This window comes from Nelusetta ayraudi, unplaced genomic scaffold, assembly GCF_046127955.1.
Source record: "Nelusetta ayraudi isolate G7.1 ecotype Tasmania unplaced genomic scaffold, CSIRO-AGI_Nayr_v1 ptg000120l, whole genome shotgun sequence".
Classification (NCBI taxonomy): domain Eukaryota; kingdom Metazoa; phylum Chordata; class Actinopteri; order Tetraodontiformes; family Monacanthidae; genus Nelusetta; species Nelusetta ayraudi.
The window spans coordinates 4,153,466-4,174,796 of NW_027466170.1; the positions used below are offsets into that span (position 1 = coordinate 4,153,466).

Genomic DNA, 21,331 nt, shown 5'->3' on the forward strand with positions numbered 1-21,331 from the left:
TCCCAGTCCAAGTCCAGTCGGCCCAAGCAACAACAACATGTTTAAATTCTTGAGCCTGTTTTGGAAACTCCCTGTGAAATCCAAAAAGTTGGCTCTAAAAATGGAAAAAACAAAAAAACGCTCTGTAAAAAAGCCCACCTTTTTTTTTTTTTAAATCATCTCACAAGCGTAGGTGATCCAACAAAGTACCATTCCTAGCAGGAGGTTGTAAACACAGGGCTAAACCATCTGTCACTTGTTGATTTTTCATTGTGCGAAACTGCTGCTGCACTGAAGTCAATCGGATGGAAAATGTTCACAATGTGGTTTAACATTAGTTCACGTTGGAAACTGGTGGGGTTTTCCCAACTTGTTGGAAACCGTCGGTTGGTTTTTCCAAGTTGCCGTTTTTTTTCAAAACTAGACAAACCGTCGAGGACAAACCCATTCATCACACCAAAGTCAATTGTCTCATCTGGTAAAAACGGCCCCTGCAGCCCAAAGTTCTGGCCAAAGTCCAGGAATGTGTTCACCCTGAGGATGAGGAGGACGCCATGTTCCCCCCGCAGTCTCATCCCAGCTGACTGTAGCTGGAGATGATCTGCTCCAGAGACGTGAAGCTGTCCAGGAAGTCCTCCTCCATGATGCCAAACTTGGCGTACTGATGGACGTAGGCCCTGACACACACACAAAAAAAACAAAAGTCACTCACACCTGAGAGTCATCATCTGCCCCGTGATGCAACTATTTATCCATTAGTTGAAGATATTTTTATTCCCACAATCACTCACTGAATCACTGTTTGGATCATGGATTTTTTATAAGAACTAGATACCGGACTGGAAATTTGGCGGCGCACAGATTTGTTTTCCAGTGGCCACTCGAGGTACTGCAGCAGAAAAATCCAATTCAGCCAAATAAGGATTTTTCCCCATTGACTGCAATACAAAAATAAATCCTGTATAACGTGTGACAGGACGACTGCGACTTGAAACGCGGTTCCTAATAAATCTTTCTCTCTGAGCAACTCCATTAAAATGAATGGAGCGGCTGGGTTTGGACTCACTTGGATGCAAACATGTTCCAGGCCTTGCCCACCATGCTGTCCAGAGGCTGCAGCAGCGCCTGGCTGTTGCTGACCAGGGTGGCCGACTTCTCGTACTTGCTGAAAGGCGCCGGAGATTTCCACACACTGAAGGCTTCCTGCGGCGGCAGCCAGGAGGTGTAGAGAGCAGAGTCCTCGAAGCCTCCTGAGGAGGGAGACCGAGTGAGTGGCCGGCAAAATATCTTGAGGAAAAATCTTAACCTTATGGCTCTTTTCCTCCTTTTTGCCAAAGAACAGAGGGCTCTCTCAAGTTCTGAGGCTTCTTCAGGTTGAATCAGGCATCCACGACAGAACATTCCAGGATCTAAAACACTGGTTCTCAACTGGTGGAGTCTCAAGACCCACATTTTTTTTCCTTATCGTGAATTCGCGACCCAAATTCATTCCACAGCACTCAAATTTATTCCACAAAAATAAAAAGGCTAGCGCATTTTCTATCATGGGTAGTAAATAAATCATTAAAATGATTGAATGTTATTGTGTGTCCTGCAAAATAAATGTCCAACATCTTATATACATACATATGCATATACATATACATATACACATATACATACGTATGTACACAACCAATAAAAACAGCTCCGCAACCCACTTTTGGGTCGCGACCCACCAGTTGAGAAACACTGATCTAACATGACAATATGAGCTGCTGCTGCTGCTGCTGCCTGACCTGTGTCGGCGCTGAACACGTCCTTCCCTCTCAGCACCAGCAGGTTGGCCAGAGACCTGTTGAAGCTACTTCCCACCAGACTCCTGCTGCGCTCGGTGGCTGCAGGTGGACTCACCTGCCAGTCTATACCTGTCGTGGAAACAAAGTGGGTGGAAGGGAGGGAGCTGAAAAAAAGTTGTTTCACGATAGACACTCAGATGACTTCATACCTTCTTGGAAAGACAGACAGACAGACAGACCTTGCACTCGGAGGCACTTTGTCCACACTACAATTTCACACTGTGAATTATTTCATTTACTTTTGTGAATATAGGTGTTCTGTATATTTTATATTCTATATCATAATTTTTAAACTTATTTGTGTGAGGTATATTTCTAAAAAAACTAAAAAAAAAAAATTTTTCCTGTTTGTGACCGAAGCCGAGAGCCTCCTCAAAAATGTCCTTATGCTTGCATAATGACGATAAAAGATCTTGAACCACGTTTTCACAACACAACTCGAGTGTCTTTCACACAGACGTCGGCTCAACTTGCCCTCTTCCATCTTGCTGTTGGAGATGAGCATCTGCCGCAGGTGCTTGAGCAGACCGGGCCAGCTGAAGGTGCTATAGGCGATGGAGGAGCTGGGCATGTGGGGGATGGAGCAAACACTGAGCAGCTTGTACTCTGGATGGCAGGTGAGGGCGCTCACCAGCTCACCTGTGGCACAGAGAGAAGGCGGGTGGGGAGGGACGATGAGAAGAACGAGGGTCTCTGCGGGATGTTCAGAACCGGTAGGAACCGTCTTCCGGCTCACCCAGTGGGTTCCGACTGTAGAGTCCGTGGGAGTCGGCTGTGAGCGCCGGCTGCAGGACACCGCCCAGCTGCTGGGCCATGACCCTGTTGACGTCGGAGAAGGAGATGTTCTTGATGCTGAGCAGCTGGCTGCAGATGCGGTGCACCGTGTCGTTCTCGTGCACCAGGATGGCGTCCGACAGGCGGTAGAGGTGAGCCAGCGTCAGCACCGAGTTGTAGTTCTGGACGATCACCTGGAGGCCAGGAGGAGAATTACAACCTTCTCACTCCATCCTGTGCTTCCAAAAAATGTCCTCTGAAACACACAGTTTGGGGGAATCAGCCCTCTGTGATGTCACAAAGGGCACCGGAAGCAGACTCCTTCCTGGGTAAAGGGCCACATGCCCAGTCAGGACTTGGTCCCGCCCCTTTGAGACTCCCGTGGCTTCATCCCCATCCATCAAAGCATCAATCAGTTTTAGCAGGAGGCTGTAAACACAGAGCTAAATATGCCGTTTCCTGGAGTTCTGGATCCGTGTCAATGTATGAGAGGAGAGATACTGACACTGAAGCTTTCACCCTCACACCCCACTTATGATATGAAAATAATTCCAACGCCAAACCAAACAAAGAACTGGTACAACAAGTTTTGTATGACGTCACGACACTGATTTGCATCATATTACTGGCAACAGTGGAGTCACACAGGCATTACAGGGCTGCAGGGACACTAGAGGACCATCTGGAGCAGGGGGAGTCAAACTCAAATACACAGGGGGACCAAAATTCAGAACTTGGACAAAGTTTCGGGCCAACACAAGAGAAAAATACTGTGGGGCCTGAAATGCAGATATTTTGGTGGAACTGCTTTTGCTCATTTTCAATTGACATGAAAGCACATGTGTTCTACATATCCCATGATATGTTTTTTCCTCCTTTGAGGTGGGGTCACCAAACCATCTGCTGCCGCTGCTGCGGCCCGTTGGTCAAATTTTACAGCCAATTGTGGCCCACGAGTCACAAAGTTTGCCCACTCGTGGTCTAGCTGCTAAAGGTTCCTGGTGATTTGGTCGGAGGGAGACATGAGAGAGCTGTGGAGTGCTGGGTCGGTACCTCCCCCGTGCCGTACGGCCACACCAGGTGGTTGAGGATGAAGGACTTGGGCTGGGCGTCGCGGAGACACTGTGTGACGTAGGTCCCGACCCCGGAGCCCGTCCCGCCCGCCACGCTCATCATGGCCATGAAGCCGGCCAGCCTGTCGCAGCGCTCCGCCTCCCGCCTCACCAGCTCCTCCACCACGTCTCGGTGACGCGGCCCGTGGACGCAGTACCTGTGAAGGAGGGCGGCGATGTGACGCGGTGCTTAAACTGAAGGAAACACGTCACGCATAGACAAAAATACAAATACAAAAGAAACTCGTGACGGTGACGTCTGACTTTACAAACCGAAAACAAAATAAATTTGGGGTCTTTAGTTAATTTACTGTAAAGTAACATAAAACATGTCTTTGCTGAATCTAGCATTGAGATTGTGAAGCATATTTAGAGTTATTGAACATGTTTTTCTTTGCTGCATAATTACATATATCTTGCTCATATTTTTGATGTATAGAGTGTAGAAAGTTGTAAAAAAAAAAAAAAAAAAATGTGTCCAAACTTTTGACAGGTGATATGTATTTTACTTTCTTAAATTTTTTAAAAAAAATAAAAGATGCATGATTTTAGGAAAATGATTATTCAATCCAATGAAAACTGACGGGCAACCCTTTTTTGGGCCACGACCCTGATATTTGACAATAGAATTATCGTGTGTGTGTGTGTGTGTGTGTGTGTGTGTGTGTGCGCGCGCGCGCGCGCGCGCACTCCCACCCGTTGGCCCAGTTGTTTCCGGAGCCCTGCTTCTGGCTGAAGTGTGACGCTTCTCCATAGCGCCACCTGCCGGATTTTGCGGCACGGGTCATGCTTTCCCTGATCACTTTGGGCTCCATGTCCACGAGCACCGCCCTGGCAACCAGGTCTGTGACAACAACAGTAGCCAACACGTGAGGTGCACGCAAACGAAACGGAAGTAGCCAGTTTGTTTGTTTACAGGTAACACTTGCCTCCGTGTGCCGTCCGGCGGAAGAAGCGCTCGGAGCAGGCCGAGCCGTACACCTTCCCCTCCGAGCCATCGCTGCAGATGACGTCAAACAGCTCCTGGCCCACCTGGTTGCCACACTGGCCGAGCTGCACCGTCACCACCGACATGATCCAACCGGAAGTTGGAAGCCCACGGACGGATGAGCGCAGCGGCTCCCCGGACGGACACGGATCAGCTGGAGTGAATCTACCTGGAAGAGTCCATCCCGAGAGCCGCGTCCCTACGACTCACTACATACGTGGTCACTTTCAAACCGTCACCAACGTGCCACCATAACTTATTAGAGGGGCGTTTCCGGTTAAGCGTTTCAGAATAAAGCTACATGGATTGTCTTTCTTTTCTTTTTCTTTTTTTAATTAGGGCTGATCTCGAACAAATAAAAGTACAATTTCATAATCGCCATAAGATTAACATGTATAGAATATGTAGTTGTTGTTTTTTTTTATAGAGTTGTCAGCAAATCGACACGAAACGCCGTTAAACATTTTTTATTTTTGTCTGGAAGCAAGCGAAAAAAAATAAAACCCCAAAACTTTATAGTGTATTTAGAGTGTTCAAAAATCAGAATTAAAAATCAGAATTATTTTTATTCAATCCCTTCCTCCTGAGCCATGAATATGTTTGCATGTTTCAGATCGTTGTTTTCATTGTACAAATCGGTTCCTGCTTCAATAAAAACAAAAAAAACAAAAAAACAAATATGCTTTAATGATATTTTTCAAAATGATTGACGTTTAACAATGGGATGGACCACAAAAAATAAATAAAAAGCAAGCACAATAATATGATACGACATTATTTGTGTTTACTAATGCGCCTGCAACATTTTAAATGTTTTTTTTCTTCGTTACACTCTTTACACTGAAAGTGTCTCCTGTTGAAACAGTCTTATAGAACACTACTATTTATACAAAGGATCTTGATACTATTTATCAAAGACACGTTTTATCTGTGACTTATTTTTACTTGATTCACCCGTAGCTTTGACTTAAGTAACTTGCCTAAACTGAAAACAGCTCAAACAGAAGTAATACTATTTGATTTCATGGGGAATTAAATTACTCCAGTGATGAGTTGGGGGTTTTAAAAATGTAATTCAATTTTATTTGTTATTTTGGTTTGATTTTTTTTCCTCTTAAATTATTAAAGATACGATCACCACTGTACTATCCTGATTTAGACGTTTATCAGATACAACTTCTGTTTATTTGATAAGAAAACAAGCGGGTGTTAAAGTAGAATCGTTTACAGTCAGTGTAGACATAGTTACTGTCGCTGGCCCTCATTCAAGAGATAAGAACCTTAAAGAAAGTCCCTACTACTGCGTCTCACAGTTTGCCCACATAAAAAATATAAATAATAAAACCGCTATTGTGAATGAAAACACAACCCGGAGTGTCCCAGTGTGGGCGCCGTCCATGTTTTCATCCCGAAATAAGCTCAGGTTACCGCCCCTTTCGCCGAGTGCCGCAGTGCGCATGCTCAGTGTAGTAGCCGGTTATGGCGGCCTGGTGTGTTTGTCCATGAGGTGGGGGGACGCCTGCTACTCTTGCAGTCTGTGACTGAAGCGAACCGACCGAGCGAGGCGCCGCCATGGCAGGAGTGTTCGACATCGACCTGGACCAGCCGGAGGAGAATGTTTCCGACGATGAGAACGAGGAGGTAGGCGACGCTGCGGGGGAAAGGAGGGACGTTGAAGCGGCGGCACAAACTCTTCATGCCCGCAGCGGCGGTTAGCCGTTAGCTTAGCCGTTAGCTTAGCTGTTAGCCTGGTCGGCTGCCAGCCGCCGCCGCAGGCCTCCTCTTGCTTCTGCTTCTGCTGCTGCTGCTGCTGCTACTCCTCCTCCTCGCGGGCCTCCGCCGACATGGGTGGCGCGGTGCTAACGCTTTGCTAATGCTACCTCCGTTAACACCGACGGCGGTCGTGGCAAATCTCTCCCTTGGTTGCCATTTGTTACAGGGAACGTCTCACGGGTAGCCCGGGCGGATATACGCTCGTTGGTGCAGCTGTCACCGCCGGAAAGCGGCGCCGTCCCGCCGGCCGAGCACAGCCTTACTTGGCCAAAGCTGCCGCAGTGATAAATGTGGCTCGGCGCGCAACAGTTTATTTTGGCGACGCTCGAACGTCGGGTCGCCTCTCTCTCCCCCCCACACACATGCATTACACACATACATTACAGACTCACACTTTTTTTTTTTTTTTTTTTTTTTTTTAACAATGGGGATTTCACAGAGCTGCTGCTGCTACGGTGCTGTCCGAACAGCTTATGTTACGGTTCTACTTAAAGTGGCGCTGCAGGGCTACTCGGGTACAAAGTGCTGCCCCAAGATAAACACGCGTTGCTGCATCGCGTTGCTTTCAGACACACACAACCTTTTGCGGGCACCGATTTCATCACTGCACCTCCGGTTTGGCAAATCTCAGCTGCTGCTGAGGGAACTTTAACAGGCGGATTGGGTTTAAAGTGCAACTTCCTTGTGTACACACTGAAGTGAAAACAATAGGATCTGGTTTTGTTTTGTTCTTCAATAGCTTTTCAACCCCTTTGATTTATTGCTTAGAATAAGATCTAGTAGTGGAGCAATAAAGTTGTGGGTTGCATACGTTTGCGAGAAATCAAAAATCTACTCTTCATATAAATGTCTATAATAGAAAATATTTATTGCGTTATATTGGTTGTTATTACACATAAAAAAAATGTTACAAATGTATTTGAATGTTGGTGGATATATTTACGCAGTCCCGGGACTTGAGTTTAAAAGAGGAGAGATGATTTGTCGGAACCCAAACCAACACTGACTCGTCTTGTTCTCTACTTTTCACCCCAGGCTCAGCTCAACGACATCATGGACCAGTGCAGTGGCTTTGAGTTGTAAGTATGCACCAAGAGTCGCCTGCAGTTCTGATTTGTATCAACTAAGACCTCACGCGTTTGCTCTTCCTTCGCAGCAACATGGACGACTGCGAGAAGATCGAGATCTCGGAGGACAGCGTCAACCAGGGCACCGAGAACATCCGGCCCGAGTGCTTCGAGCTGCTGCGGGTTTTGGGGAAAGGCGGCTACGGAAAGGTATCGGTATCGCCCAACGAGTGGCGCATCAGGTTATTTCAACTTGTTCCCGAGCTGGTTGGACGTTTCTCCTTTCTCCTCCTGGCAGGTCTTCCAGGTTCGGAAAGTCGTCGGAGCTGCGGCGGGAAAAATATTTGCCATGAAAGTATTAAAGAAGGTGCGTTGTTTTCCGTAAACTCGGAAGGAATTTTCCTTGGGGTTTATTTTTTACAACAAAGTCTAATTTGCCGTCATGAATGCAGCGAGATTAAATATTAAATGCACCACACCAGCATTAGTTATGAAAACATGTTAAATAACAGCGTGTGAGTAGAACCGGTCTAAGAGATGAGTAAAAGAGAAACAGCATGTGCAAGAGGTTTGTTCTGACAAATAAAAACAAAGCTGCTTGTGTCTAAAACCTAGCGCCCCCATGAGGCAGAGGCAGGTAAGGGATTGATTTTGCCACTAGGTGGTAGATCTTCTCAGCCTCGGCTCCTTCCTGCCCGACGGTAGATCCTGCAACGTCTTCACGCCGCTTAGCGCTGCCAGCTTCTTCTTTTTTTGCCCTGCGTCAACGCTTGCCGCTTGCTTGTCATGACGCTGACCTGCCTGTTGGGGGCGCCGTGTGACCCCGCCAGGCCATGATTGTCCGCAACGCCAAGGACACGGCGCACACGAAGGCTGAGAGGAGCATCCTGGAGGAAGTGAAGCATCCCTTCATCGTGGACCTGATCTACGCCTTCCAGACGGGGGGGAAGCTCTATCTCATCCTGGAGTACCTGAGTGGTCAGTGCACGCACACACACACACACACACACACACACACACACACACACACACACACACACACACACACACACCTCGTTCGGAACGCCATGCGTGTGTGTGTGTGTGTTATCAACACTTTGTGTTGTGCTTCTGCTTGCAGGTGGAGAACTTTTCATGCAGCTGGAGAGGGAGGGCATCTTCATGGAGGACACGGCCTGGTGAGTCTCACGCCTCCTCCGTCGCTGACTACCTGAGAGCCCCTCTAGATATCCACATCCTGCCGCATTTAGCCCTGTGTTTACAGCCTCCTGCCAAAGCTGAGGCTCTATTGGATGGTTCCCTTGGGAAGGGGACTAACGTGTGGCAGCCTCGGAGGTCAACTGGTCACGTGACCCCGCACGTCACGTCCGCTGACGTGTAAATGTGAAAAGAAAAACCACCTTGAGAGCGTCGAAACCTTTTAGCCACATTTGAGAGGTTTTTCCAAGTTCAGCTGTTTCCATCACCAGTTCTTTATTGCCATATGTAGGTTTTGCGCAGTTCTAGGGGTGATGGAAACGCAGCCACTGTGAGAAATACTCACTTCTGGTCGCTAGGTAAACATTGAGCTTATTGGTCGCCGGCGCGGTTGTGTTTGCTGTGTAGTTTCTACCTGGCTGAGATCTCCATGGCTCTGGGCCACCTGCACCAGAAGGGCATCATCTACAGAGACCTGAAGCCTGAGAACATCATGCTCAACAACCAAGGTGCGTGTGCCTGTGTGTGCGCGTGCGCATGTGTGGGAAGTCACGCATCTGTTATCGTACTGTTCAAAGCTGTGTTAATGTAACTGCACCCCCCCATTCCCCCCTCCCCGTGTTGTTTCCCACCAGGACATGTCAAGCTGACAGACTTCGGTCTTTGCAAGGAGTCGATCCACGACGGCACAGTCACTCACACCTTCTGCGGCACCATCGAGTACATGTGAGTCCCACTCCCTCTGTTGGCTCGCTGGTGGGCGGGGTCTCCTGGGTTGCTGTGTATTTAGTGTGTGTGTGTGTGTGTGTGTGTGTGTGTGTGTGTGTGTGTGTGTGTGTGTGTGTGTGTGTGTGTGTGTGTGTGTGTGTGTGTGTGTGTGTGTGTGTGTGTGTGTGTGTCAGGGCTCCGGAGATCCTGATGAGGAGCGGACACAACCGAGCCGTGGACTGGTGGAGTCTGGGAGCCCTGATGTACGACATGCTCACCGGAGCGGTCAGTTCAAACATTTAGCCCTTTGGGGGGAGCGGTTCTTTTTTTTTAATTTTTAAACATTTTTTCTTTAGAGATGGCCTTAAAATATAGTGTTTGCTTTCAAACATTATGCAGTTTTTGCCGTTCAGTTTTTTATTTTATTTTTATTTTTTTACAAATCAGAACAAAGTACAAGAAATCAGGTAACATTCCTCAGAAATTAAATTCTAATTCTGATCTTAGAAATTGGCCCGGATATCGAATATATTCAATATTATTATTAATATTATATATTTTTTCCCTGAATTAATTGTTATTTCAAAAACAATACACCATTATATCCACCAGAGGGCGCACACTGCCCAATGTCAAGAAAAACGACCAACGGGAGTCAAACACCAGCATTTATCAAGATACCCGATAGCTTTTCATCAGTTTGTCTGACATAAATTCATAAATAAAAAAATTCAGAAAAATAACGTGGAAAAGTGCCTCGGTAGACTGCTGTTAAAAAAAAGAACCCTCTCAATATTTAATGAGGTTCTGTCCAGAAGGACTTAAACCCGCTGGACATTGGGGTGGATCGGCTCTTAATGTTGTCCTGTGAAACCTGAACCACGTGCGTCTTGTGTCACTGCTCCCTCTGCAGCCGCCGTTCACCGGAGAGAACCGGAAAAAGACCATCGACAAGATCCTGAAGTGTAAACTGAGTCTGCCGCCCTACCTCACGCAGGAGGCCCGAGACCTGCTGAAGAGGGTACGAAAACCTCTGCTGCTGCTGCTGCTGCTGCTTGCCGAGCCGTCTCCAGATATTCTTATTCACCTTTGCTGCTATGTGTGCGCCTGCCGCTTTGCAGCTGCTGAAGAGAAACGCGGCGTCGCGACTGGGGGCCGGAGCGGGAGACTCGTCAGAGGTGCAGGTGAGAACACGTTCTGAAACCTGCACGCACGCTTGTGTTACTCAGCTCTACAGCCACCAGAGGGCGCTCCTTGGGATCTACCACATATCCTGTGCAGGGTTTCACACAATGACTCAGTTATTTTCCATCTGTCTCTGTTGGAATATTTTCCCAAGGGGTTTGAAAAATTATGTGAGCAACCAGTGCAGAACTTGTCTAGATCTGTCACGAGCTGCGTTCCCATCACCCCTGGAATAACTGGTGATGGAAACACCTACATTTGAATAAACCTCTCAAATATGGCTAAAAGGTTTTGACGCTCTCATGAGGCGGTTTTTCAGACGTATCCGTATCAGATATATCGCAAAAGCATTTACGAGTCAGCAGACGTCACGTGACCAGTTCAGTTCAAGTGAGAATTTGTTAACGCAACAAATGCGTTAACAAAAGAAATCTAAAGTGCTGTGTTGGCCACCAGAGGGCAGCATTCTGTCTTATTTGACCCGTGGCACTGGTTTCAGTCTCTGCTCGCTTTCCCGCAGGCTCATCCTTTCTTCCGACACATCAACTGGGACGACCTGCTGGCCCGCAAAGTGGAGCCTCCCTTCAAACCCTTCCTGGTGAGCGCCGCACCGTCGACGAAATGTCTGAATTAAAGCAAACTGTATGCTGGGGCGACGAGAACCGCTGGAACGTTGCCAGCGATGAGCTCGCAGCGATTGGCCGGTTGGGTTTCTGGCTCTGCCTGACGTGCTGAAGTGGTACGAGGTCGCATCGTGCCGAGTGGGCGCTTTTGTTGACGGGCCCTCCTCCTTCCACTTTGCAGCAATCAGCCGAAGACGTGAGTCAGTTTGACTCCAAGTTCACCAGCCAGACGCCGGTGGACAGCCCCGACGACTCCACCCTCAGCGAGAGCGCCAATCAAGCCTTCCTGGTACCCGACCCTGCCCAACCACCACCACCACCACCATCACCGTGTCTCCACCACCACGCTCTCGGTGTTAATACCCTGCTGCTGCCGGTTGTCTTTGCAGGGTTTCACCTACGTGGCGCCGTCAGTCCTGGAGAACATGAAGGAGAAGTTCTCCTTCGAGCCCAAGATCCGCTCGCCAAGGAGGATCATGGGAAGCCCCAGGACTCCTCTCAGGTACCGTCCCACCCCAGCCTGGTGCTGATCGTGGATGTAATATAAGAGCTGGATACCAGACGAGAAATATGGCGGCGCGGCCGTTCTTTCCAAGTGGCCACTCGCAGTACTGCAGCCAAAACCCCAACTGGCCCTGAAAGCTCTTTTCCCCATTTAGACCGCAGGACAAAAAGAAACGTCTGTAAAACGGCTGACAGGACGACCTTTGACCTGAAATCCAGTTCACAACGTTCAAATGTCTGCGGCGCTGACTGACCCACTTCTCTCTCTCCCCTCCAGTCCGGTCAAGTTCTCCGGGGGGGACTGCTGGGCCCGGAGCCCCCTGGTGCCCGGCATGGCCCCGGGCCTCCTCCAGTCTCCTCAGGACCAGGCCATGGAGCTGTCCACGCCGGAGCAGATGGACGTCACCAGCAGCTCCGAGGCCTCGGCGCCGCTGCCCATCCGCCAGCCGGCTGGCGCCAACCTGGCCCAGATGAAGCAGCAGGCCTACCCCGTGATGGCCAAGAGGCCCGAACATCTACGTATGAACCTATGACCCCCAGCTCACCTGTGGGGGAGGGGGGTAGTTTATTTCTCAACTCCTTTTTCTTTCTTTTTTTCCTTTCTTTTTCTTCTTCACTTTCTCTTTCGTTGACTTTTTTTTTTTTTTTTTTTTTTTAAAGGAAAAAAAAAAATAACGGACGCATGAGACATTTTGAATTGAGAATTGCACATCCGCACACTACACACACTGCGTCCTGTGGCAGGACGGGTAGCGTTAGCGGTTTCCGTGCAGAGTCTCACCAACCTCAGGTCTTCATGACCACAATCTTCTACGAAAAAAAAACAAAAAATAAACTGGACCCGTGGGACCGGGTGTCCCTCCGTGAAACAGAGAAGGAAAGCGGGCCGAGGAAGGCGACCGGAACGAATGGCGGCGAGGAGGAAACCGCTTCCAGCGGGGAGATTCTCCCACATCTCCTCCGTCCGGAAGGTCTCCTGGTCCTCACTGACGTGACGAGTGCTGAAGTGATTTTTGAAAAAAAACGATCAATCTGGAGTTGTTTGGACCAGGAGGAGCAACAGCAGAAGGAGGAGTCACCTTGTGTGTGTGTGTGTGTGTGTGTGTGTGTGTGTGTGTGTGTGTGTGTGTGTGTGTGTGTGTGTGTGTGTGTGTGTGTGTGTGTGTGTGTGTGTGTGTGTGAGAACAAAAAAACATTTTTTAATTTGCATTTGCCAGTCAGGAATGTTGACGCAGAGCAAAAAAAGAAAAAGCAGAACTCGGCAGCAGTGTTACTTCAAGGCTGTCAGTGGTCACACGGTTAGGACTTTATCTTTTCATTTCTTTTCCTTTTTTCTTTTTTTCTTTTTTTAAACAAACAAACGAGCGACGTAAACGTACGCCGCCAAACATTTCTCCCCCCCTCCCCCCACCACCGATTCCCCCTAGTGGCAGGCGGATGCCACTGTTGACGGTTCTTTGCTGTGCGGATGCAATAAAAACGACGGGCTCCTCTGGCTGCGAACGGACAAAGCAGGCGGTCCAGCTGCGAGCGAGTCCAGCTTCATGTCTTAACCGTGTCGTTTGAAATTGAATGCATTAACTGTGCCGACGGCGAGCGAGAGCCCGAACGAACCCGGGCGGCAACGGCAACAAAAGAAGCTGCGGCTTCAGCGGCGGCGTCGACGTTTTCACTTCTTTTGTTTTTTTGCGTGGTGGACGGATGGTTGGGACGGCGGAGCCGCCGCACTTTGATTGTTTTGCTTCCAGATGATGAGACGAATCACCTAGATAGTCGACTAGATTAATTAAGCAGCGATCAACCGACCACCACCGCCGCCAGAGCGCCCCCTGCAGGGATTCACAGAGGAGACTGGACGTGGCTGATCCGGGAGTCCGCAGTCTGCAGTGTTGGAGCCCCGACGCTCGACATTAAGAATATAAATATATATTTCCAGCCTCTTGCATCAGTGTTCACTTGTTTACCGGAGGACTTTTAGAAATCCTCTGGAAAAAACAAGGAGAATCCTAATAAAAACAAAAGTGGAAAGAAAAGCCGAGTCCTGGAGTCGTTTGTGATCTCGATTCACGCCACAGTTGGTTTTATTTTGGTTGTGTCACAAATCAAGTAAAAAAAAAAAAAAAAAGACAAAAAAAATGACACCATTTGATGAATGTTACAGAATATTTTTGCCTTGTGACAGGAAACACAGGAGGAAGTGACATCACGAGTGGCGTAGTTGTAGAGTATTTGTCAGACATGTATATGTATGTATGTATATATAAACACACACACATATATATATATATATATGTTTGTATTTCATCGACAGTAGGTGCCCTTTCAGTCCAGCTTTCAAAAATATTTTCTAGGTCCATAAATGGTCAATGGGACAACACGATGGCGCAGTGGTTCGCACTGCAGCTTCACACGAAGAAGGTTGCCGGTTCGATTCCCGGGGTCTGGGACCTTTCTGTGTGGAGTAAGCATGCATGTGAGGTGAAACTGGGAACTCTGAATTGACCAGTGGTGTGCGTGAGTGGTTTCTGCAATGAAGTGGCGCCTTGTGCAGGAGGAAGCAGGTGCTGAAGATGGATGGATGGATGGATAAACTGTCCGTCTGACGTTTGACTTGAGGCTCTTCTTCGCAACCGATGATCATGTGTCTTTATGAATGTGACTCTGGGAATTATCAACATCTTGGACTTGACATTCCCTCCGTCTGTAACCGTCTATCACGACGGATGACCTTGGCGTCTCTCAAGGTTCTTGCTGTCAATGCAACACATCCCAGATGTGCAGCAGGAAAGTAAAAAAAAAAAAAAAACTAAACTAAAACAACAAACAGAACAGCCTGAGGCAACAGGAGAGAATCTGCAGCACTGTTAAGCTGCAGCTTCTGAACTGAGGGCGGACAGCACAGCGCCACAGGCTGGTTGGATTTGAGTACTGCTGAAGTTTCCTGTTTGGTTTTTTTTAAGGCAAAAATGTTCAAATTTCTCTACTATGAATTATTTTTTGAATGACCTAACTTTGAGGCACTAGATTGTACTATTTCAATGAGCCATAATCACCAACGAAGAGGAAAGGTTTAAAATACTTCACTGTGAGTAACGAATTTTTTGATGCACATGCAGGTTCAGAAAGGAATTCCTTGAGGCATAACGCAGCAAAAGTATAAACAAACGATCAAAAAGTGACAAATTATATTAAAATTAAACATACAAACGTTAACTCCAGTCAAACATGATTTGAATCAAACCACACGATGTGTTGCAGTCACCTTCCCCGACCTGGTGCTAACAGCCACAGACTCTACAGACTGGGAGAAGCAGAACGAGGCACCAGTAACTCCAGCAGGGGGCGACCAAGTGCAGTCTATCCTAAGTTTATTCTCCACTTTTTTTTTCCCTTTGAGCATCTTTTCAGTGCAGAGCCGGCAGTTACCGTGTGGACAAGAACAAGAACTGCACGCAGCTTCCACTGGGAACACGCAACACACTGAGCAGCTCCACCCAGACGCCGGCTGCACGGACCAACAACCAATCAGAGGTAGGGTTATAGGCGCTCCCATTGGTTGTAACGACTAATAGCCACTATTGGATGCATGGCTGTGGCGACAAACCCGTCATGGGAAGCCAGGGGAGCAATTATAGAGCCGTTAACTGAGTTTTATTGACATTCACTATAACGAACACACAGTGATCCCTGACACAGACGATGGAAAAATGCCCTGTATCGCAACGCTGAAGAGAGAAAACCAAACCATTCTGGCTCTCAGCTTCACTTTGGCCCCTCCTCGTCTTTCCTCCAACACAGCACTTTTTGAGATTTTTTTGGGGGGGATGAAGACGAGCATAAAAGCACTTCCTCTTTGGTGGAGGTAAAAAACAAACAAAACAAAACACAAATCTGATTCAATTTGTTCCTTCAGGGAGATGAAGTTTTTTCATTTTATCAGGATGTAACAGCGGCAGCAGCAGCAGCATCCAATCAGGATGCAGCAGAATGTGTGAGGAGATTAGCAAGCAGAGTCCAAGTGACAACCTGCCGTACCTGGACTCCAAACTGTCGCCCCGCCACTCCTCCAGGCAGCCTTCCCACGACCTCTCACCTCCTGCTTGTGTTTCATCATCTCCTGTGCAGCAGCAGCAGCGTCTCCGAGTGTTCCAGAGAAAAGCGCTATGTCGTTGTGATGTGAACTATAATTGCTGTTGTTGTTGCTTCAGTTGTCGAGTTGTCCCACGTTGGGCGTCCGTCACCGTCACCCGCGGTTGGCCGGGCACCTCCACGCCGCGGGGCTCTCCTCCTGCAGCCGCCTCATCTTCTTCCCCAGCCACACCCACCAGGTCAGGCCAATCAGCACGCAGACCACCGACTCCACGTAGTAGCCGTCCAGCGTCGTCACGCAGGCTCCGCCCTCGCTGGCGCACAGCTGGAGACGGGGAGACGTTATCTTGTGGTCAGGGCTGCGAACTGACGATTATTTTCGTCGGCGACCCCTCGCCCCCCCCCTCACTCACCCCCACCTCCTCAGGCGAGCCGCAGCTCTGGGCGGCGGCGCCGCGGCACTCCTTGGAGGTCAGCGGGTCGACCAGCCACAGGGCCACCGTGGACGGCCAGTTGCCCCCCAGGTTGGTCACCGTGTTCAGGAGGGTCATGTAGGTGCCGCCAATGAGGGGGTCGCTCACCTTGGCGTGGAAGGCCATGCACGCCACGTACATGCTGTACAGCGCCACCTGCAAGCCGCCGGCGGGGGAGACGCGTTAAGAAAAGTTGGCGCGGCTCGGGAGACAAAGACAGAGACAGAGACAGGAAGTGAGGCTGAGGAGGTGGGCGTGTCTCAGCGGGACCTGGTGCACGGCGTAGCTCAGCAGCACGATGGCGTAGTAGTAGAGAGGAAAGCCCCCGTCGTGTCTGACGCTGGGGGTCCACCACACCAGCAGGGCGTAGCCCAGCCCGATGATCAACCTGCAGCCGCACAACACCAACATCATCAGTTACTATACTTGGTACTTGGGGAGAGAGAGAGAGAGAGAGAGAGAGAGAGTGAGTAAGCACCTGAAAGGGAAGGCCTTGTAGAAGACGTCCAGGGGCCGGGGGCCCGCCGTGTACTTGCTGATGACCACTGGCAGCAGGATCTGCAGAGGCACCATGGGGACGGCCAGCAGGGCCAGCTGCTCCTTGGGGACACCGGCCTCCACCAGCTTCAGCCCCGTCACGGAGTCGGCCGCCGAGAAGCCCATCTGGGACAGGAAGAGGAGGGGAAGGCGTCATCAAAAGTTCCTCATCCTCATCCTCATCCTCATCCTCATCGTCGTTGTGACACCTTGTACCTTGGCTGTGAGCAGCAGGCCGCAGAAGGTGAAGACTGTGGGCATCTTGATGATGGAGAAGAGCAGCTTGTAGGTCTCCATCACGCCCTGCGTCTCTTCGTGGCCCCGCCCCCTCCGGCCACTCGGCTCGTTCTCCCTCTTGATGATGGCCACCAGCGTGGTGGAGACCAGGAACACCACCCCCCAGAAGAACAGGAAGTCTGCAGCCGGATTAGAACTCGTTAGAACGTCGGCTGGATTTTTACACTGCGGGTTGGTGCAGTCCTCATTTATTGCCTTCATAATCCCTTTATATGGCTCTGTATATGTACAAATACATATACACTCACAGTGCTTTACATTGAACTCATTATTCATTTACACTGTTGATGCTAAGGTACATGTGTACATTGCCCTGGGCCACAGACGTGTCAGTGCAGTGGGGGGGGGGCGGCTACCTGACAGCGTGACGATGCCCGTGTCCTTGGGCTCCACTCGCAGGTACTTGTTGCAGAAATCCGCCGACTCCAGAGCCAAGAAGAGCACGTTGCCCATGAAGTAGCCGGCCGTCTGGCCCACAGAGTTGCAGGTGGAGGCGTAGCCCACGTTCTCTCTGGACAGCATGGTGAGGGCCCAGCCGTCCACCGCTATGTCCTGCAGGGGGAACCGCGGTTGGTCTCGTGTTGCTGGCTGACACTCGCTGCAGCGTGTTTTCTCCAGTGTGGCTGCCTTACCTGAGTGGCCGCCAGGAAGGCCAGCATGAAGAAGACGGCGGTCAGCATGACCACCTGGGGTCCTCCCTCGCTCTGCAGCAGCGAGTTGACCGACATGGACAGGTAGAGCATGAAGAGGCCCAGCAGGTACTGAGTGGGCACCAGCCATGACTTCCTGCACAGCCCGGGGAAAAAAGAAAAAAAAATTGTGGGAGTGGATTAACACATCCATCTTGTAAGCAGCCCATGGAAAGCGTTTTTGGGAAAAGTGACATATTGAACTATCACATTCCAGCAGGCCAAGGATTCTTTTTTTGGCATTTCCACGTCGGTGGACATGGCGTACGGGGTCACGTGACCAGTTCACAGCAAGTGAAAATGGCGCGTTCTGTTTGGACGGAGGAGACGGATCATTTTGCTGCTTTATAAGGTTTTCGACACAACGGAGGAAACTGTGAAATATTTCTGCGCCTGAAAACGCTTTCTACCGGACACTTGGGGGTCTGATCCGCTTACCTTCGGCCGAACCTGCTGCAGTACAGAGCGTCCACTAGGGGCGCCCACAGCAGCTTCAGGCTGAACGGCCAGAAGACGAAGCTGAAGAAGGCCTGGTCCCTGTAACTGACGCTCTTGCTCTGCAGGATGAGCGGGATGCTGCCGGCCAGACCCAGCGGGATTCCCTGCAGCACGTAGAGGAAGAGCAGCAGCAGCACGTTGCCCAGCTCGCCACGGACCCCCAGCCGGGCCCTGTGGGCGCGGCCCTCCGAGACGGGCCGTCTGATCAGGCTCTCCCCGTCGTCCTCTGCCTCAGAGGAGCTCATCTCCCCTCTGTGAGTGTCCCCGCTGTTGTCACCGTGCAGGCTGGAGCCCGCCAGCCTCCTCTGCCTCCCGTTCCTGTGCGGCGTCGTGTCGGAACGCTCCATGTTGGAACACCGGGCATCAATTCTGCTGCGGCCTCCGCAAACCTGCAGCAAAGAAACGCTTCCAGTCTTCTGAACTCCACTCAGGCAGGATTGGAATAGAATACAACAGAGCACAGATGGACGAACACTGCCAGTCAAAGGTTTGGACACACCTGCTTCTTCTTTATCTTGACTACAATCTACATTTCTTTGTAGTTTTGATGCCTTGAGTGACAATCTACAATGTAAATAGTGAAATATCAAGTACAAAAGAATGAATGGATGTTCTGAAGAAAAGCCTAAAAAAAAACAAGTCTGCAAACACTTTGCTGTCACTCTATTATGGCGCTGTGCGTGCAAAAGGACAGAGCATTCTGAGCCTCCTGGCCGCTGCAGTGTCACTGTGCAGCAAAACCCCAACTCTGACCGCTGAGCTCAGGAACAGCCGCTCACAAGCCAAATATATCTTTGAAAAATTCACTCCTCGACAACTTCCCACCGGGTTCCAAACCCGTCTTTTCAAGAAAAGCTGTTTTTTAAGTGGCAATACTTTGCAAATGATGCTGTGTCAACGCCGCAGGATTAGCAGAAACAGATTGCATGCTTCTGTCTGTGTACCCAGGGAAGGGCATTTGTATTATTCTGTACATGTTTAAGTAAGAAAGAAGGAAAAGACAAATTGATACAAAGGGCTCAGGCCTAGTCTGGTAAATGGACTGTCAGAAAGAGTAACATAATAATCAGGCAACCCCTCGATACCGCGGATGATTCAAGCGTCTCGATGCGTTGATGATCTACTGGAGCAACTCACTGTTCACAGTGAATCTGACTGCACAAACAAGTGCGCCGGACCTCAAAAGTACTTTCACTTTATATTGTCATGTTTTTCACATACAATCTGGAAATTCGTTATCTGCTCTAAATAGTTGTTTTTGTTTATTTTTAAACTCCCTTATTTGTTTGTACAAGTCAGTTATTCTTATAACTATCTAAAACAAGAAAAGCCCCCCCCCCCCATTATTTGCCATGCAAATCTCAGCGGACAAAAACTCACGTCACGTCAACACCGCTCGCTTTAAACATCAGTCCTGACCAGTCATGCAATCACGCAAAGTGAGATTAAGCCGATGAATCATCGCTGCGTGAAAAGGTAAAGGTGATGATGGCTAAGTCAACAAAGACAGAGGGAGAGGAAAGGTAACGCGTGTTCCGCACTCACAGCTCGGCTCCGGTGTCTGGAATCAAATCTTTACATTTTAATAACTTTACAGATGAATGAAGCATTAAACACGTTTAGACACATTCGATCTATTTACAATTTGAAAGGTGAAACGCGAGAAGGAATAGGTCACAAACAGGAAGGTGGATTCATGCATACCTGGCGACGGCAACAACATGCCAAAAAAAAGGAAAGAAAATCAAGCTATGCTGATTGCAAGTGGGTGAAATTATGGAGCCGAATCACAGGGAATCCGCCGGAGAGTGTGTTTGATTCAAGGCGATGCGGTGGCAGCACAACACGAGCAAGATAACACAAGTTTACTACCGTTTGACTTTAGCGTTGCGGCATCAGTGAGCGTCAACACGGAGGAACCGGGAAGTGCAGCACGGAAACGGGTTCGACTCGTACCGCTGACGTGTCAAATCGTCTCTCAAAGGTTCCGCTTCAGCGCCAAACAACATTTGGTTTATTTAAAAAAGAATAAAGATTTTTTTTAATATTCACTAGACGAATATAATACTATTGTTATGATTACTACTATAACTACTACTACTAATAATAATAATAATACAAAAAAATAACAAAAACAATAAAATAATAATAATAATAATAATAATAATAATAATAATAATAATAATAATAATAATAATAATAATAATAATAACAAGAAGAAGAAGAAGAAGAAGAAGAAGAATTTGACTTCTACTACTATGACAACTATTGCATCTCTGGTTGTACATTTGAAAGTGTAAATACAAATAAATTCATTTTACAAGTTTTTTTTTTTTTAAAGGACCTTAAGAAGATCAGACAGAAACACACAGTGAAACAGTGGAGTGATTGTTTTCCTCCACAACAATAAAAAGATTATTGAGAGCATCTTGTCGATATGGGAAAGTTTAACATGGTGCAACACTGGGCCGTTCTTTTCTCTTTCTGGCTTGGTTTCTTTTCCCCCCTTGGCAGATGTCTCACTGAGGCTCCACCTCACCAGATCCACACTATGTTTTCATTACGAGTGTATATATTAATAACTGGCTGGTGAGGATGGCCCCCTTCATACAAATCAATCCAGGTTTGTTAGAAATGAGTGACTGTGCCGATGAAAGCCAGTGAGTGACCTGCCTGGAGACCTCCAACCCCCCACTGGGCCACTTCTGGCGGGTTCCTGCTTCTGATTAGGAGGTAATGGGGAACGGCACACTGAGCCTCGCGGCCAGACTGCGCGCATGTGAAGCCACTTACTGACAGTCCACACAGATGGCATGTGGCCAGCATGCAGCCACGGTGGTGGTGTTGGACCGGCATGTAATTGCAGGAAGGCCGAGAAAACTGTGACCATGTGAGGCTAACCTACCCACAATAATTGATTCGTATCAGAACACAATGTTCTGCAAAAACCCCATTCAAGTGTATATATAATAACATATTTGTTAGCTTACTTTTTTTGTT

The 21,331-nt window shown here is 48.7% G+C and overlaps 3 protein-coding genes across 5 annotated transcripts; 1 reads left to right on the forward strand and 2 right to left on the reverse strand.

Annotated features, from left to right (window-relative positions):
- Positions 1-231: 231 nt before the first annotated feature.
- Positions 232-4,970, reverse strand: tubd1 (tubulin, delta 1). 2 transcript variants are annotated; one of them, XM_076049717.1, is made up of 8 exons: positions 4,633-4,970; positions 4,400-4,547; positions 3,645-3,861; positions 2,554-2,785; positions 2,292-2,456; positions 1,758-1,886; positions 1,046-1,229; positions 232-656 (listed from the first exon to the last, which is right to left on the reverse strand). In XM_076049717.1, exons 1-8 carry the CDS (start codon positions 4,775-4,777, stop codon positions 551-553), a joined length of 1,326 nt encoding a protein of 441 aa, XP_075905832.1. In that variant the 5' UTR covers positions 4,778-4,970; the 3' UTR covers positions 232-550. The 2 variants fall into 2 exon arrangements, with proteins under 2 accessions (XP_075905832.1, XP_075905831.1); XM_076049716.1 differs by having other exon boundaries at positions 4,400-4,970.
- Positions 4,971-6,142: 1,172 nt separating this feature from the next.
- rps6kb1b (ribosomal protein S6 kinase b, polypeptide 1b) lies at positions 6,143-12,861 on the forward strand. The gene is made up of 15 exons (XM_076049715.1): positions 6,143-6,332; positions 7,500-7,543; positions 7,621-7,741; positions 7,830-7,898; positions 8,362-8,509; positions 8,652-8,709; positions 9,137-9,237; positions 9,364-9,454; positions 9,631-9,721; positions 10,350-10,457; positions 10,558-10,620; positions 11,142-11,219; positions 11,426-11,533; positions 11,634-11,746; positions 12,026-12,861. Exons 1-15 carry the CDS (start codon positions 6,264-6,266, stop codon positions 12,279-12,281), a joined length of 1,518 nt encoding a protein of 505 aa, XP_075905830.1. The 5' UTR covers positions 6,143-6,263; the 3' UTR covers positions 12,282-12,861.
- Positions 12,862-15,377: 2,516 nt separating this feature from the next.
- On the reverse strand, positions 15,378-20,315 carry slc33a1 (solute carrier family 33 member 1). Of its 2 annotated transcripts, none has more exons than XM_076049714.1 (9): positions 20,204-20,315; positions 18,272-18,720; positions 17,777-17,930; positions 17,501-17,696; positions 17,064-17,263; positions 16,789-16,973; positions 16,581-16,698; positions 16,251-16,466; positions 15,378-16,162 (listed from the first exon to the last, which is right to left on the reverse strand). In XM_076049714.1, exons 2-9 carry the CDS (start codon positions 18,676-18,678, stop codon positions 15,992-15,994), a joined length of 1,647 nt encoding a protein of 548 aa, XP_075905829.1. In that variant the 5' UTR covers positions 18,679-18,720; positions 20,204-20,315; the 3' UTR covers positions 15,378-15,991. The 2 variants fall into 2 exon arrangements, with proteins under 2 accessions (XP_075905829.1, XP_075905828.1); XM_076049713.1 differs by having other exon boundaries at positions 20,036-20,258.
- Positions 20,316-21,331: the final 1,016 nt, after the last annotated feature.

Coding starts and splice junctions, on each gene's coding strand:
- tubd1 (XM_076049716.1), bottom strand. CDS start 4,701: ATGGCTCGGAGGGGAAGGTGTACGGCTCGGCCTGCTCCGAGCGCTTCT. Junction 2,786..3,644: donor GGCCGTACGGCACGGGGGAG/GTACCGACCCAG, acceptor CCTGGCCTCCAG/GTGATCGTCCAGAACTACAA. Junction 2,457..2,553: donor CTACAGTCGGAACCCACTGG/GTGAGCCGGAAG, acceptor TCTGTGCCACAG/GTGAGCTGGTGAGCGCCCTC.
- rps6kb1b (XM_076049715.1), top strand. CDS start 6,264: ATGGCAGGAGTGTTCGACATCGACCTGGACCAGCCGGAGGAGAATGTT. Junction 7,742..7,829: donor GGAAAGGCGGCTACGGAAAG/GTATCGGTATCG, acceptor TCCTCCTGGCAG/GTCTTCCAGGTTCGGAAAGT. Junction 9,722..10,349: donor ACGACATGCTCACCGGAGCG/GTCAGTTCAAAC, acceptor CTCCCTCTGCAG/CCGCCGTTCACCGGAGAGAA.
- slc33a1 (XM_076049714.1), bottom strand. CDS start 18,678: ATGGAGCGTTCCGACACGACGCCGCACAGGAACGGGAGGCAGAGGAGG. Junction 17,931..18,271: donor TGCAGCAGGTTCGGCCGAAG/GTAAGCGGATCA, acceptor CGGGCTGTGCAG/GAAGTCATGGCTGGTGCCCA. Junction 17,697..17,776: donor CCTTCCTGGCGGCCACTCAG/GTAAGGCAGCCA, acceptor TTCCCCCTGCAG/GACATAGCGGTGGACGGCTG.